The sequence below is a fragment of the Plutella xylostella genome, chromosome 14 (genome assembly GCF_932276165.1).
Source record: "Plutella xylostella chromosome 14, ilPluXylo3.1, whole genome shotgun sequence".
In the NCBI taxonomy this organism is placed as follows: Eukaryota; Metazoa; Arthropoda; class Insecta; order Lepidoptera; family Plutellidae; genus Plutella; species Plutella xylostella.
Window position 1 is genome coordinate 10288159 of NC_063994.1, and position 16950 is coordinate 10305108.

The window sequence follows — 16950 nt, forward strand, 5'->3', positions numbered from 1 at the left end:
CTGATATAGTAATTAATTAGACATATTTACGTGGTAGTAAAGGCTTCATTGTTAAGAGGCACATGTGGGTAATTAGCAGTGTAAATAAACACTACATTATATTACTGAAGCATCCTTGCATGTACGTAGGTAGGTACAGTGTTTCAGTATTGGAAAAATGGTAGAAGTTATTTATAGTACAACAACAGTGTAATTTATTTCTTCAGTATCCGTAAAAGTTTTCAAGCTTTATAATCTCGTAAGCAGTAAATTGAATGAAAGTACCAGGATACCAGGATAATGAGTGGGTAGCTTTTACTCGCGGACGGGTAGGAAGCGGAAGCCGGCCAATACCGTTCACGTTTACCTCCACTTCCTCCATGCGCTCTCGGTGCATATCGCAAAACGATCTCGAGTGTCCGACGCATAAATCATGGCTATCGGGTGTATCGATTCACACTTTTGTAAATAATACCGATTCATTAGTCATTAGAATGGGGACAATTATGTTTGTCAACATAAAGAGGTTTCTATTACTACAGAACCTAATATAGAACCAGAATAGTGAATTCATTAATATTTACTTGAATATTGCTAAGCTTTTTCTTTCGCGAAGCAATGGTGTATTTTAAAGCTCGGAATCAATAAGGGAAAAGTGAAGTTAACATAATTCCATAAAATAAATTACCTAGATTTAGATTCTCGATAGTTCTCGTATGTATGCGAACTACGTATTATTTCAGTTCTTAGTAATCAAATCATGTCAAGATCGCCCTAGTTTGCAATCTAGGTTAGGTCTACATACACATTTTCAATGTTATCGCCCCATTTTTACTATGATTTGTATTATAAACCACTTCCGAAGTAAACATCGCAATTCGGTTTACGATAACTATGATAACTCATCATATCGACATAATATTAATCTATGTCAAATTGTACTAGGCAAACATAAATAACGAACAGTTGTAAAGCTTGTATTCGACTAGAAGTTCATGGTACAGATAAGGTTCAAGCGAAGTCGAGAGCGGGGGCATTCACTGCACGGCCAAGGTGACAATCCGGATTATTTTTCTTCCGTTCTATGATATCCTAGTCGTTTATTAATAAATCTATAAGTATTTAACTTAACTCCTTTTATAGAAAAAGTAATTAAATGAATTGTAACATCAAGAGGAAATAGCAGTCTGTTAGCATACAATGATGTTTTGTTTGGACATGAACCAAATAAACAATTTATTATGGTGTCGCAGAAGATATTGAGATGGAAATTGCATTCTTCCTGTTTATTTCTTAGACAAGACTAGCAAAACAACACAGGAAGTTTTTTGAACGGTTAGTATACGGTCGACTCATAAGTCCCCGAAACAAGTAAAGACATATTTATCACTAGGCTACGTTACTAAGAAACGAATATTTATAATATGCCTTATCCATTTCAACCCACATCATGTTATTATAAGTGACCAATAAACTCTATTCTGTAAATAAACAAACCACACACATCCACATCCATACGCCTCACACATACGACCTTCCATTCACCACGGGATTCGATATAACGCCGAGAAATATCAACATCCGACTTCAGTGACCCGCACACTTCACTGCACATACGTTGAAATTGTCAAAGAGAAAAGAAAAACATATTATTATTACCAGTTAGTGGGGATGTATAGAGCGAGGTCTGCCTCGATCGAGACTATAGAAAGACTCTACAGATCCATCAGCAGGAATCAGACTGTAAGTACTTTCTTAATTTTTTATAATCTTTCACTTTACATGTTGTTTGAAACTGATATTGCGCCTTTCACTGCATTTTTTGCACATGGTCTGTGGATGATGTTTTCTAAATCTTTATTGTGAAGAAATTCGATATTCAACATGGCCAGCATGTCACTAAAATAAAAAATGACGCTGTAATGTATGTTTGATTGGGTTTAGTTGTTTTTTTGATGAAACAGTTGTAATAATCGGTTCGAAATGACCATGTTTCATCCAGTAGCCATCATTGTTTAAAGAACAATTTTATGCCATGTCTTTTCCGGTTGTTAGGTCCTGATTACTTATACTTAACCACGCTATCGGACAAATACACAATAATGATGATATGAAAATATACTTAGCGCAAATAATGCAAGTACTTACTTACCTAGTTAGGTAAGTTTGAAATTATAATTCTGACGTGTTAACTCAAATGCGAAATGTGTATGAAAGTTGACACAAGGGGCCTTACCACAAAACTTAGACAGTATTTAACAGGTGTTTAGCGCTGTCAAACGCCTACAAAATTCGTTTTAAACACCTTTTAAACAGGGTTTAAAGTTTTTTGTGGTAGCACAGATAATATTTTTTATAATTAAGTACGCAATTTAATTGCCGATCAGAGAGTTTATGAAACAATTATCCTGTGTGATGTGGTGGCGATGACTGATGAATTGATTACGATTATGATTACACGTAAATTAGCTTAGAGCGCCTTAAAAAGAATTACTCTTTAAATTAAATATGAACATACGCACGAGTAAACAAAATCGAATAGAGCAAATTATTCGTTAAAGAGGCGATTACAATTTTATTATTAAAACTAACAATAAAAACACGATTGAAATGGTCGCTGTTATGATTCCAACAAAAGCTGATTTTGTAATTTCCGCTCTCCCGCCATTGATGATCGCCGTGCGAGTGGTGTGGACTCATCGTGAATAATGACTGCAGTTAGCGGCGTGGTTACGTTGAACTGTTTCCACGCATCTTCATTGTCAATGTCATTGTCAATGCCGAATCAGTACTTTACCACCCAAATTATATGTTTATAAACCAAAGCACTTGCACAGCGCTCCGTCAAGTTTTTTTGGTACTAAAAAGTTGAGATAATTTTGATGATTTCTATTTTTAGTTGGGTAATCAGAATCAGGCTTTTTATGAACAGTTTAGGTAAAATTTTACGTGTAGATAAAGCAAATTGCTTTTGCAATTGCTACGATCTATTCTACGTAACGTATTTGCTACGACATGTACTAGGATAGCAGAACTACAGAAGACGTTAGCTGTCGTAGCTTTGAATTGATTGTTAGTTCTGAAATATCTAACTAGATTTATGTAGGGGAGGTGGTAATTAGTTCATTAGAGGAGTGAATTACGTATAAAGACGGGGAATTTCCACAATTTTCACTGTGTTGTTAGATAAAATCTGTGTTTATCTCCATACTGGTCTCCTAGTAGGTAATATAAGAGTAATTTTGTATAATTCACGACGAGGTATCTTCTAAGTGGCGGTTGTTAATCATTGTCTATGTCTAGGTAGAGTAACACATATACATATGTATGTACCTTGTTGTGGTAATTTTGCGGATATACAAAGGTTGGGCAAAATATGCTATGGCCCTAGAGGGGACACGTAAAATTTAGACTATGTTTAACTTACACCTAAAACTAGCGATGGAATGAAAAAAAAAACTTAGATTGTGGTTATGAACTCGCGAGCAATGAAAATGTTCTTTAGATATGATGTGAATATACATACGTAATTACGTACATACCTGTATATCGGTTACGTTGTAATAAATCGTTAATAATCTGTTATTATATCGGTCAAATACATAAAGCAGCTTTTGCTTCACAGCCGTAGTGTTTAAAACTCTATCTCACTTAGTGCCAATTTCACCATTCTCGGTTATCTAACCGACAGGGATTGATTTATAAATTAAACGTCATCTCCATATAAAATTCATGACAGATGTGTCAAAAGTTAACTATTACTCCCTGGTTATGCTCTAACATAGAATGGTGAAATTGGCACAGCTAATTAATTTGTAGGGTATTGGGTATCATTATACATTTTTGACCAGGGCATCATATATCCTTGCAGGTGTTGGCGGCGCTGGCCGCGCAGTCCATCAACATATCGGTGGGGTTCTGCCAGGGCTTCTCGGCCGTGCTGCTGCCCCAGTACACGTTGGAACACCCCAACATCACGTTTGAACAGAGCTCATGGATTGGTGAGTTTATCTTTATCGCAATTCATCTTTGTTTGTTTCAAAAATCATATTTGTTTCTTATCCACTTATTTATATAAAAGTTATAGGATGTTTAACAGTTCAATAGCTAATACGTCCTATAAATTTTCTATGAAATGAATAAGGGGGTTGTATGACAGAAATAGATTTAAAGACAAGACAACTGTTACATACATATTTATTAGCACTGAAACAAAAATACGTTTGTAATTTTTAAACGTAAATTTTCTAAACAAATAACAATCCTAATTAATTGCCCCACATCCTTGTTGTAAACAAAGGAAAAGCATTAATCACAGTCACATTATTTTTAAGTACTAAAGTCAATATTGTTATTGGAATCTGTGCTGCAGACGCGATAGTGATGTGCAAACAAGCTAGTGTTGGGCAAATAACGGCGCGTTTACACTGATAAGAGGTTACTGAGGAGGGTCAGATAACGGAATACGTTTTGGCGATGGATGGTCACGAATCGAACCGTTGTTGCTCCTTTGTCCCCCTTTAATTGCTTTAACAAGGGTAAATTACTGGATTAACTAAATCGATAGTAACTATGGCCGACTTCTTTAAGCCACTATTTTGAGTACCTAAATTTGAGTATCAAAACGTGAATCACTCAGGCGTCTTATTAGTTGGGCACATAGAAAGATAATTATGCTACTATACCACTAAAAGCAAAAACAACAAAGACAACTACAAAAAACAAACCCATGATTTGACAGAAAAACTACACTTGACACTATGACTTCCCCGTTAACTTCCTTCGCTAACCCCACCTCTCCCCACATTGCAGCGAGCCTGGGCGTGATCTCCAACCCCATCGGGGCGCTGCTCGGGGGCATGATGGTGGACGCCATCGGCCGGCGCCTGCTGCTGCAGTCCATCGTGCTGCCCAACCTGGTGGGCTGGGTCGTCATCGCCTTCTCGGAGACCTATATCTTCCTGTGTGTGGGCAGGTTCATCACTGGCTTTACTATTGGTGAGTTGGTTGGTTATTTCATTGGTATTTTTGGTTTATTGTGGGATACTTTTCGGTATAGGTCTGTTGAAACCAGCACGATACTAGGTTCTAGGCTTTGTCTATTGAGTAACTACCGCTACTCTCTAAGGTCATGGTCTCATGACTGCTCTATTAAGGAGCGATGAAAGAATCCATGAAACATTTATTTATATAGGAGAGAATAATCTGAAACACCATGAAAATTTTATGTTCTACATACCTCACTAGCAACTTATCTCTAAATAACCAAATCTATTTTTCATTATTCCAGGCATGTCAACGGCTTCATACATCTACGTCGCAGAAATCACTACACCAGAAAAGCGCGGCGTCCTCAGCGCCCTCGGGCCTGGGCTCGTCTCTACCGGCATATTCATCGTCTACTCCCTTGGAGCCTTCATCCACTGGAGGAAGGTGGCTGCGATATGCGCCGGAGTGTCCCTTCTAACCCCTTTCCTCATGTACTTTGTCCCAGAGTCGCCTCTATGGCTAGCCTCTAAAGGACAAATGAAGGAGGCATATAGTTCCATGTTCTGGCTGCGGCAAAACAACAGCACGGCGCAACAGGAACTGATGGAGTTCACCAAAGACCGCAAGATCGGAGAGACCATGAGCTTCCGGGAAAAATTGGGGCTTTTCAAGCGGAGAAGCGTTCTGAAACCTTTCAGCATTCTGATAATATTCTTCGTGTTCCAAGAGATGTCTGGAATCTACGTGATTCTGTACTATGCCGTTGACTTCTTCAAGTCCGTTGGGACGAGTGTCAACGAGTTCACAGCTTCCATTATAGTCGGTGGAGTGAGAGTGTTTATGGGGGCTGTTGGGGCTTGCCTTATCAACAGTTTCAGACGAAAAACTTTGGCAGCCACTTCAGGTCTTCTACTTGGCGTAGCCATGTTAGGGGCGGCTGTATGCGATACCTTAAATGGTCCTCCTTTAGTAAAACTGGCGTGCGTGTTACTTCACGTTTCATTCAGCATGGTGGGCTTTCTGCAACTGCCGTGGATAATGTCAGGAGAACTCTACCCTCAGGAAATAAGAGGGGTGATGTCCGGAGCGACATCTTGCTGTGCCTATGTGCTGATTTTCTTCAACATCAAGACATACCCTCAGTTGGAGAACATGGTGACCAGTAATGGAACTTTGTATATCTTTGGTCTCTGTGCACTGGTTGGTGCTATGTACTGTTATATATTCCTTCCAGAGACAAAGGGGAAATCTTTGACAGAGATAATGAAGCAATTTGATACTGTTAAAAAGGATATAGACCCGGAAATTGGCTGTGGGAATGTCAAAGAAAAGTGTTTCGAAGGAAAAACAGTGCAAAGGAGGCACAGTGCTGGGGCGACTGTTTCTTTAGAGAAGAATTGTATTTTCGCCGCCACCTGGATACCCAAAGATGGAGAGAAAAGTAAAAACTAAAAGTAGATAGTTCCTTTGAAGAGTTACCAATTAATTTGTGAAGTTGTACAGTTAGATTTAAGATCATTTTTGATGTTTGTTGTGTTTACTATTTTAATTAAATATAAAAATCATTGTTTATTTATGTGATCAGTATTATAGAAGTATATTCTAACATTTTTGTGTGTGTTTACAAGAATTTATACATTCCATTAGGTTAGAGAATAGTATTAGGCGATCATAGATTAAAGAGGATAAAAATGCACATTTATTTGGTACCAGTTGATAAAGGCTGAATCGTGTTTTTTTATTGGTACTTATTCTGGTTACTAATTTGAATTAAGATCAGTTTTAGATTTTGTATGAAATTGACATTAATTTTGTTGAACTAATATTTGCTATGACTATGAGACGAATTTAATATTTTTATAAGATAACATGCTGTGATGTAAGTGAATTTATAATAAAGTGTATGAGGTTGTTTTCAATAATTGTATCATTTATAGTTTCACCCTCATCAATACTTCACAATTTCTAAAATACATTAAGTGGAACCTCTATATAGGTTGAAACTTCATAAGTTGAAAACTCATTAGTTACTTGAAAACATCTGTCTGTTCCACATAAAATAAACATTAATTCATTTTGAATACAAAATCTCTATAGTTAGAAGCGTCTTTCTGGAGGCTTTTATCATAGGTACACATACATATAAAACTTACCTCGAAACCTATCTTCACAACCACACTAATTATAGATTCAACTATCAGCGCCATCTTTTGATTAAACTTTAAAGCTTGTGCAATCTGCACATAACACGACGACAACGCGACACCTGCGTTCTTATCGTGTCGCAGTGGCCGCTACATCAACATACTTACCTCTTTAGTACCTCCTCACTTAAACAGATGGCAGCAGAGGCGATTACTTTATCGATTACCCTATTATACAGTTTCTTGAAGATAAATACTCTATTTATATATTTGTGCAGGAATTATTTATCCAACTGACCCTTTGAAACAAAGAGCAAATTGAAGAATAGTTAAAAGGTTTGTATTTTTTTGCTCTAGAAAGATTTTTCGCGCACCTGCAAAAAATCATAGACAACAAACATTTTTATTTAACTAAAAGGCACTGACCTTGTCTGCGGGATGCCGTACTTGATGCCGACGCCCACCCGGGGCAGCGCCTTGATCACCTTCTTCACCGTGGCCTGGTCGGGGAACGCGAAGAATATTGATGCTGGAATGAGAGAAGACATGTTTTAGAATAAGGAGTATGATAGTAGAAGGGACAGACTAAGCCAATTTGGCATTAATTTCATTGATTTCCACAGTAATTGCTTTTTGTATAGACGTAAGGATCTTAGGCAGATGAGCAATAGTACGTAGCAATGTAACAGAATATAAGGTGAGAGATATCAACTCTACCTTAAATTTCAACCCCACAGTGCTATACCTACTCTTGCTTGACAAAATAAGAAGTTGGAGACCTGCCTGCTGCACTAACCACCGTCACATTCAAACGTACCGTATAATATAGCTCGCAGTACTGGAGCACACACAGACTGACACACACTGCACGTATAACAACACTCACTACGGCTGGCGAGGAACATCTGCAGCAGGTAGCGGCGGGAGAAGTACCACAGTACTGGAGCACACACAGACAGACACACACTGCACGTATAACAACACTCACTGCGGCTGGCGAGGAACATCTCCAGCAGGTAGCGGCGGGAGAAGTACCACAGTACTGGAGCACACACAGACAGACACACACTGCACGTATAACAACACTCACTACGGCTGGCGAGGAACATCTCCAGTGCGACGCTCTGCAGCAGGTAGCGACGGGAGAAGATGGCGCGCACCTCGCTGAAGTACCACTTGCCGTGCAGGTGCTCGCAGTACTTGAGGACCTGGGGAGAGGGAGAGAGGGAGGGGGTTAGAGAGAGATTACTTGATAAGGGACGAAGATAAAGAGAGAGGGAGAGGAGGTTAGAGAGAGATACATTACTTGATAAGCTGCTGTAGTTATCTGGAAGAGTTTACTTCTAGCAATGAGGCCGCCGATTATACTATTATATTTTCTGTTTTTGAGAAACTGTTTCTCTTTGTGTGCAATAAAGAGTATTTTATCTTATATTTATCTTTAAAATGGGGAGAGAAAGAGAGAAGGGGAGAGGTTAGAGGGAGAAACATGTGGTAGGTATGGTATATTCAACTGCTAACTGGAACCGTACCACCACTAACACATTAGGCAATAACAATACATAAGCAACGTTGCTCGCCTGTTAAATATCTGTTAGATCCATATAAGTTACGTTAGATTTGACAAACAAGCGACTCTAATTACTAATGTTCATGTGTGCTAGAAACAATAAATGAATAGGCTGCCTTATTGCTAAGATGAGAGACAGAGGGAGGGTTAAAACTTATGAAGAAAAAGAATTTTTGAGGTTTTGAAGTAAGTAAATTTGGGCTAGAATTACAATAATGGTGCTGGTCACCGAATAAATAATTTTTATCTTATCTTATCTTTATCTTTATAATTTAGAAAGCTTTAAATTACAGGACAGCCCATAAGTTTACAATAATATCAAAATCTTGGTAGTTAGTTACATTTTTGTAATAGCATAATAATAGTGAAATGCGGTACACGTATTAAACTAAAAAATATGCGATAGATAAAAGAACCTATGTAGCGTTAACGAAGCAAGATAAAGATCGCGCTATCCTTAAAAAGTCCGAATAGACAATGATTTAACCGCTCTTGAATCGAGCAAGTTAATACGCTGAAAGAGGTTGATTCTGGTCGTAAACTCAGAACAAGGACTGCAGTCGTAAAGTGTTCGTTAGCCACTTAATTTATAAGTACAATAATAGAGCGTGTATATCAGTGTGGCGAGCGATTGTAAAACAACTCTATTTTAATTCTTTGGACGCAGAGACAGTTGGTCTCTTTGCTCTCGCTGTGAAGTGGGGAGAGCTGGGCGCCTTTTTGGGTATATTTTTGTATCATACTTTATGCAAATAAAATAGAACATTATTAATTGATTGCATACCTTAAAAATGTATTAAGTATGTTTATGGAAGATGGAAATACTATCCTCTGTACTAAACTGTGTTCACATTACCTATACTTACAAAATCGAGCTTCATAAACCGTAGAGATACGCAGGAGTTTCGACTTTTTTGTGTCTTCCAGAAAGTTAAAATTTTCAAGCCTCTGTAAACTGACAGATACTTATTTCGGTTTCGGGGTATGTGTTTAGGGGCTACAATGATTCTACATACTCAGATAGGTACTCATAATATAAAATTATGTAACCCATAAAATACATTTCGATCCGTTTTTATCTCAAAACAACGACTTTAAACCACACGTGCTGCTTCCCATGTCCCCTACATCTTTCCCTGCGTCAAGGGACTTAGGACCGCCGTGATCTATGTCCCGTCGTGTTGTGATTTGTTCCCTCCATTGTTACCTAATAGCCCCCCTTCGGTGCAATGAGGGGTACTGAGGGTATAGAGAGCGAATTTAATATAATTTTGTTTAGGACTTTTAATTGGTCCTTTATAGTATAATTAGGTCACTCTGTTTGATGAAATTGATAAAGGTGGAAGTCTAATTAGATCGAATACAATGTTTTCATAAAGTTTTCCCTTTGTATTTTAAAATTACTCCATATATAAAGTCAGCTTTATAATTAACTGTACCTGTAACTGTAACTTATATACCATTTTCTACCTTGTCAAACTCACAAACCGTCAAATCATTCAATCATACATGGTGGTTTGTAAATTTGACGAGTTAAAAAAGTATAGCTACTTATGAAGCTGACCTATACCTAGTATACCTACTTATAAGTCCTTTCTATTATACTCAATACGTGCCGAATCTACCCTCTGGTAAAACACTACCGTATGAATAAATATAATGCATAATCCTCTTTTCTCACAACACTGCACGTCCACTGCTCTGCTCTCCTGGTCCATTATGTTTGTTTTAACACTCATTCATATCGTCATCATATGATTATCGGCTCGTTTAAAGATCGTATAGTAAAGTTTCTGACATTTTTGTAGACTTATAGTTATAGTACCTAATAGGTATAGCTTTTAATAGGAATAATACTCATATAGTCATTATGTTTCCACTATAATTAGAAACTTTTAACCTAATAAAACGTGAATGAGACCATACACCAGAGACTGAGATTTCATTTAAAAAAGTACTTAAAACATTAGTTAAAACACTTGGTAGATGGATACTTATGGGAGCCCTCACGAGTCGTGATTCTGCAATAATCCCTACAAAGAACCACTCGCCCTATTTGTTATTTGAGTGCTGGTAGCATTATTTGAAGATATTAGAGGGTGACCAAAACTATACAGTCCGCCACGGCTCTAATGCATTCTGAATCAAGATACCTACTTAGCTTGTTTACAATACTATTGTTCAAACCTTTTAATAAAAAATAATTAAGTAATTACCATGCAATACTTAAGTAAGAGTGAGAGCTTAGAGCACGAGTAGGTAGGTACGCCTCGACAACAATATTTACGCGAGTCGTTCGTCAAGTCGCGCGCCTTAGACTCGCGCGCCACGCGAGTTGGCATCTTCTGTTTTTTTATATCGTCAACTCGCGTGCCCATGTAAAGTACGGTCAGATGCAAACGAATTGAAACTAAAAAATATAGTTAAATATTTTCTCCCTGGCTGATTAGCATAAGAAGGTACCGACTAGACAGTCGCCATTAAAGTAGATGCTTTGATTTCGGGATAAAGATACAATACCTAAAGCCTATGTTGGAAGTGCGGAATGAGGCAAAAGGGGATGTGACCTATGACGCATGATACCCAAGTTTGCTATATCTCTCATCCCGTGCGCAAATTTCACCTGTCATAGCTATTTCCTTCAAGTTTTTGTTGCAAAAACCGGTTTAAAGGGTTAAAACGTCATTGTTTTAGTGACGTCGTTTTAGTGTTACTCCTAATTCGAAGCAGAGATGTGCATTACTTACAGTACAGCGCAAAAATATTAAAATGTGTCAGTTTTTACTGATTTTGATGTATTGTGGGGGTATAATAAATTAACTTCACTATATTACCAAGTCTACTTTGCCGTAATATAAAGACAGTGTTACGTTTTCGTTGTGTTACCGTTATATTAAAAATCGAATTAGCACTAAAATTTCAAACAAATTTCGTTTATTTCATTGGTCAAAGAGACAGACCTAACTGTAACAATTACTTTCAGGAAGTTCATCGCAAGCAGGTCCATCCAGTAATAAAACTGCACATGAAATCATAACATCCCAGCGAGGAAAGTCGGTACTGCTTCGTGCAGGTTATAAATATAACAAAGACCGGACAAATAAAAATGGTTCCTGTATTTGGAGGTGTTCGAAGAGAACAGTTTGCCAAGCGAGATTAATTACTTATTTTATTTTAAAGTAAAGTCCTATAAAATACCCTATACATTTTAAGTAGTTACCTTAAGCATAATAAATTATAACTTTTGTAGCTGACTCTACATATTTTCACAGTCGAGCGAGTTGACGACAAAAAAAGTAGGTAGGGTAACGTAACGTACCTTGGGACGCTTGTACCTCGGGACAATGATTTTATTTTTAAAACTGGCAAATTTAACAAAGTATCATTCTACCCTATGCGTAGTGTTTTACTCGCTTGACCAAACTAGTGAGTCTCGTGATCATACCGGGATCGAGTGTGAGGTGAAGACAACATTAAGTTTTTTGGAGACAAAATTTACTTTTGTATAGTTTTTTGAGTTGCTTTATCTCATTGAGGCATGCTCAAAATTGAGACATGGATATCACGTATATATTTTCAGTTATTTCATTTTTACGATACGGCAATTATCTGAAAGATTCCTAACATAAAAATAAAGATATTGATTTTTTTTGTTAAAAATTGCTTTTTTGTACCTTGGGACACGATTAAATTTGTACCTTGGGACACTATTTCCTATGGTTTTGTACTATGGAGACTGCTAACTTCTAAATTACGTCTTATATCTCTGTTCTTATAAGTGGCAGAGTGAAACTGGAATTAAGAGAGTTGCAGTCAGTCTGGAACGTTTGAAACAAGCAGTAGATAAAGTAAAAACAGGAGAAAATATTCCTATTTATTTTATATAAAGTGAATGTTCCTTTTTGTAACGTAAGATTCATACATAATCGCAAAATATAATTTCGTTATAAAGTAATGATAATATGATGTCAATGTAGTTATAAAATTTCGATGATTACAGGACTTTTTGCTAAAAATATTATAAATCAATTTGTCCCAAAGTACACTTAAGAGTGTCCCAAGGTACAAACGTGTAATGTACCTTGGGTCAAAACAAGCATTTTTACTTTTATCTTAATTTCAAAAAATCTGGCCACTCCAAAGCTCCACCACAAATACTAGTGATAATAGATTATATATCCTACCGAATAAAGTAAATTTCATATTAATATCTTAGTTGTACGCTGCAATATCTTCATTCAAAGTTGGGGTAGTCGAAAGTGTCCCTAGGTACGTTACGTTACCCTAAATACGGGAGGGGCAACTCGCGCGTGGCGCGCGAGTCTAACGCGCGCGACTTGACGAATGACCCTTTTACGCGAGTAGTCAATTTTAAAATCTTATTAAATGCACAGGTTCATTATCATTAGGTTAAAGCAGACATAGTGGCTTACTTGTCTAAGGGTTAAACAAGTATGGGGTTTGTGTTTGTATTCATATACCTAAGATATTTTTCAGAATATCTACCAATTTCTATGGGCAATACAATCACAATAAAACTATAGCACCAACATATTTTTTCATTATACCAACATACTAGGGGGTCATAAAAGAGTGGTGTGTTTCCACTCAGGGGCAAGTGTCTGGTCCAATTGTAATGTAATTTGTCAACAGCCAACCCTTGTGTTGCACCCTCGCGTCTATGCATCCCTGGTGTTTATAGTTATTGCTAGTATTTTGTTGAGGACTCCGGTATACCTTCGCCACTCATAATAGAAAGATCTTAATTTAAAAAAAAAATACAAACTAAAAAACATTTCTAGGAAGTGAACCTCCACTTTTTAGTTTCATATCATTGTACTTGAACTCATTAGCTTCCACACCATTTTTATAGTTAGAGAAGAATCGAGAAAATTTGTGGTCATAATATGGCCAACACAGTCTCTGCCTACCAGGGACATAGAAGATCTTAACAATATTCACAACAACGCAGCACATCAAATCGCTTTGGAAGCAACGTTTTTTTTAAATATCTTCTCCATAGACATCGTTTAATTGTATTATTCCCCGCTAATGGCTCATTACTACCGGCACTGCTAATGCCATCGAGACACGCACTGAGGGAGACGAGAGCTATGATTTATTTCTGAATTATTGGAGGAAATGATTCAATTTGTGCTTCAACTGGATACGTGGCGCCACTTTCTATACAGAGAAACAAAAATGAATGTAACACCAATGTAAATAAGTTTCAGATGTTACTAGTTTTCAGAAATCATTGCCAGTGAACAATACGTGTGCCTTTTCACTAGAGATATGCTATGCTACGTTGCTATGGATGTTTTTGAGATTTACCAATCATATTCATTTGTTAAGATTGGTTCACATAGCATAGCACCCTAGCTTGTTTAGGTATTTAACATATAAATCAGCATACCTTATTACATTTCTTATCAAATTAGGACCTATGATATGTGTATTTACTTAAAATGAATACATTTACATATGTAGCATAATATAAACCCGTAGTAAAACATCGTCTAGTCAGCCTTTACTGTGCTGAGAGAGAGCAGATGCCTGAACCTCCACAGTTGCGAGTCCCAGGTTTGATTTATAGCGAGCAGTAATGCGATGGCGGAAAAAATTGGACGCTCTAATAGTTTCCTGGGCAGTAAATGTTATTGAAAATTTGATACGGGAGAGATGCGGTTTAGAAATGGATTTAATAGACATCTTTTCAGGGGGAAATGTTTTGGTGGGTCTATGTTTAAAATCTTTGAACAAAGTAATCGTAAATAAGCTTAGTACATAATTACTAAATAAATTAATTGTACACACACAACCCGGTACTATGAAAAAGAGATGGTAGTGAAATCAAACAAAGTAAAACCTCAAGTTATCTAAGGAGACTTTATCAAAGTAATTGATAAAATAATACCAACAAAAACACTTCTCTTCACAAGCAACAAGATACCAAAGATAATCCGGCAACTGACCATCGACAACAAACCGCCAAAAAACAAAACAAATACAAAAACAGGGTTGTCACAAAACTGGTGATTCCGGGAAAGGGCCACTAGATGGTTATCTGGGCCGTAAATAAGCGCACCTGACGCAGGACAAGTCGGCCATTAGGGGCCGCGCTGACAACCCTGGATATGCAGGCCTTTGTGTAGGCGGGTAGGGTTGCCACGACTGGGCTTCGTTATGTTAATCATTCAATAACTTATGGTTGAGTTGCCCGCCGGTGACAGTGAAGAGTCGTGGTCGCGGTGGTTGTAAAGAGAACAATACTAGTGCCCTGACGATGATGATTGCGAATAAGGAGGTACTCAAGAGTATGCTTGTTTTAAGGGAATGTCTTGAGTTTTAAACAAAGTTTGTTTTTGAAATAATGCAGAACACCTGCCCAACAGTCTATTGGATGAATAGAAACAGCAAGAACCGGAGATATCTATGCTAAATAAAAGTAGACTTCATATTATCTGATATGACCTGTTTATTCTATTATTTGTTTGCTATCCGTACCAAGTGTATCAAACATGTAAATAACGAGACACTGTCAACGAAAGCTCTCCGTATACATGTATAATTAATTAAAACTCATAGTATTGCCTCCCTTATCTATAATGTTAACCTGTTTATTAAATTATCTCCGCGGGTAGACAATGAACGCTTTTTAAACTTTAATGCGGTCTTTTGAATTAATTCTTTGCACCTCGCGCTGGTATTTCTTAAAGGTCGTTGCATTTCATTTGTGTTTTGTTTGCGGTGTAATTTTATTTACAGGCTGGTTTCAGATAATCTATGAAGTTCTTTTAAAAAATTAATAGACACCTGTGTGGTAGGTTGGTTATTGTGATAAGGTTAAAGCGTTCGTTTTCCCAGGCTGCAAAATTCACATGCATACATACACACATAAAGAAAAAAACGTACATAGTTTTAAAAAAAGTATGCCGGAGACGGAAATTCCTTATCCAGACGTTACCAGGATGACATGATCACGCAAGACGTCCCCGAGGAGCGTTCTCGGAAGACGCCAGATCCCACGACATAAATATTGTACCAGGCACACATAAAGTTGAGATGTCGCTTTCGGGAATTAAATACCATTTCGTGTTTACAACTTATCGTGGATTATGTTTTCTTGGTTGTATTGTTGTGGGTTTCAATTAATTATAGTTTCAAAAGTAAGTTACAATTTAGTTCTTCTCGGTTTTCCATACTGCTTTTAGTGTTTTGAATAGGATACCTACCTACTAGGTTCGCAATACTAACATCAGTGTGTGTACCTATACAGTACCTATATACAATCAGATAAGTAGATACTTTATTGTAAATAAAATTATCAAGACAATAAAAACATCCAGCAGATGTATGGGAGGCTATTTTTAATGAACCAGAAAAGTTCATCAGCACAGTTTTTAAAGGGAAAACCTTATCCTGTACCATCAGAATACAAAATAGAAATCAAATATAGCCAGGCTAGTCCAAACTTCCATTTCAAACCAGTACATATAGAACAATATTAATTCACAAACCGACTCTAAAACTCCGTCGTTTGATGTACCCCGAGTTCGTTCAGTAAAGATGTCTCGTGTGTGATGTATGGGGTTTTAATTAGAATTTCCTTCGCCGCTTTCTGCGGTTCATTTAGTTTTAATGTTTCACTTATTGCTGCTTCGCGGGTGTTTTAGCCTTTTTGTGTAAATTGTGAGTCTACTTTCTTTGTAGGTACCAACCGAAAACAGGGGTGTTGTTATTTTCACGGGTGTATCTGATTGTCGCCACTGAGTAACTGATGCGGTTTCGTTTTGCCTTACTGTCGATTAGCTACAGCTTACTCATATAATAATGATCTGATTATAAAATTCATTCCCACTCCCTGAATTTATGTTTTGCTCAGTATCAGCATCATTTTTAATTCGAACTAGCTATGTAAAACCTTTCCTAAATCAACTAAATACTCTAAATAGTCTAAATAGTCTACTATTATCTGAAGCTTTCCGCATAATTATTAATATTCCAACCGCACGCCACCGCGCTTCACCCGCGAACCATTAAATTCATAACAAAAACATGTCGACGAATACAAAAAATACTATTTCCGAAACGTTCAGGAGGAATATTCTGGCAGACGAAACGATCTTACAGCTATCTGATTCATTGAGCCAATTTTAGTGTTATGGAAGACTGGTATTGGATGTGTAGCTGGTAGTAAACGATTGAGGAAGGCCAAGGAAAGGGAGATGTGGTTAATTGGTGATAGTGGAGAAATGCAATCTAGCA

General features: G+C 37.2%; 2 protein-coding genes across 18 annotated transcripts in view; one reads left to right on the forward strand and one right to left on the reverse strand.

Annotated features, from left to right (window-relative positions):
• Positions 1–6887, forward strand: part of LOC105381390 (facilitated trehalose transporter Tret1-2 homolog) — a 29966-nt gene extending 23079 nt beyond the window's left edge. For 2 of the 3 annotated variants that reach the window (XM_038120439.2, XM_011551105.3), the window contains exons 3-5: positions 3851–3980; positions 4792–4977; positions 5270–6887. In XM_038120439.2, coding sequence (XP_037976367.2) covers positions 3851–3980; positions 4792–4977; positions 5270–6420 — 1467 coding nt within the window. In that variant the 3' untranslated portion in view covers positions 6421–6887. Of the gene's footprint in view, positions 1–1438; positions 1723–3850; positions 3981–4791; positions 4978–5269 lie in introns of those variants that run through there. The other variant, XM_038120440.2, reaches the window with a different exon arrangement.
• The window catches only part of LOC105381404 (neurobeachin), a 462556-nt gene that overhangs the window by 40127 nt on the left and 405479 nt on the right, over positions 1–16950 (reverse strand). For all 15 annotated transcript variants that reach the window (XM_048625253.1, XM_048625256.1, XM_048625257.1 and 12 more), the window contains 2 exons: positions 8203–8320; positions 7539–7641 (listed from right to left, as the gene is read on the reverse strand). In XM_048625253.1, the coding sequence (XP_048481210.1) occupies positions 7539–7641; positions 8203–8320 (221 nt within the window). The remainder of the gene's footprint in view (positions 1–7538; positions 7642–8202; positions 8321–16950) is intronic.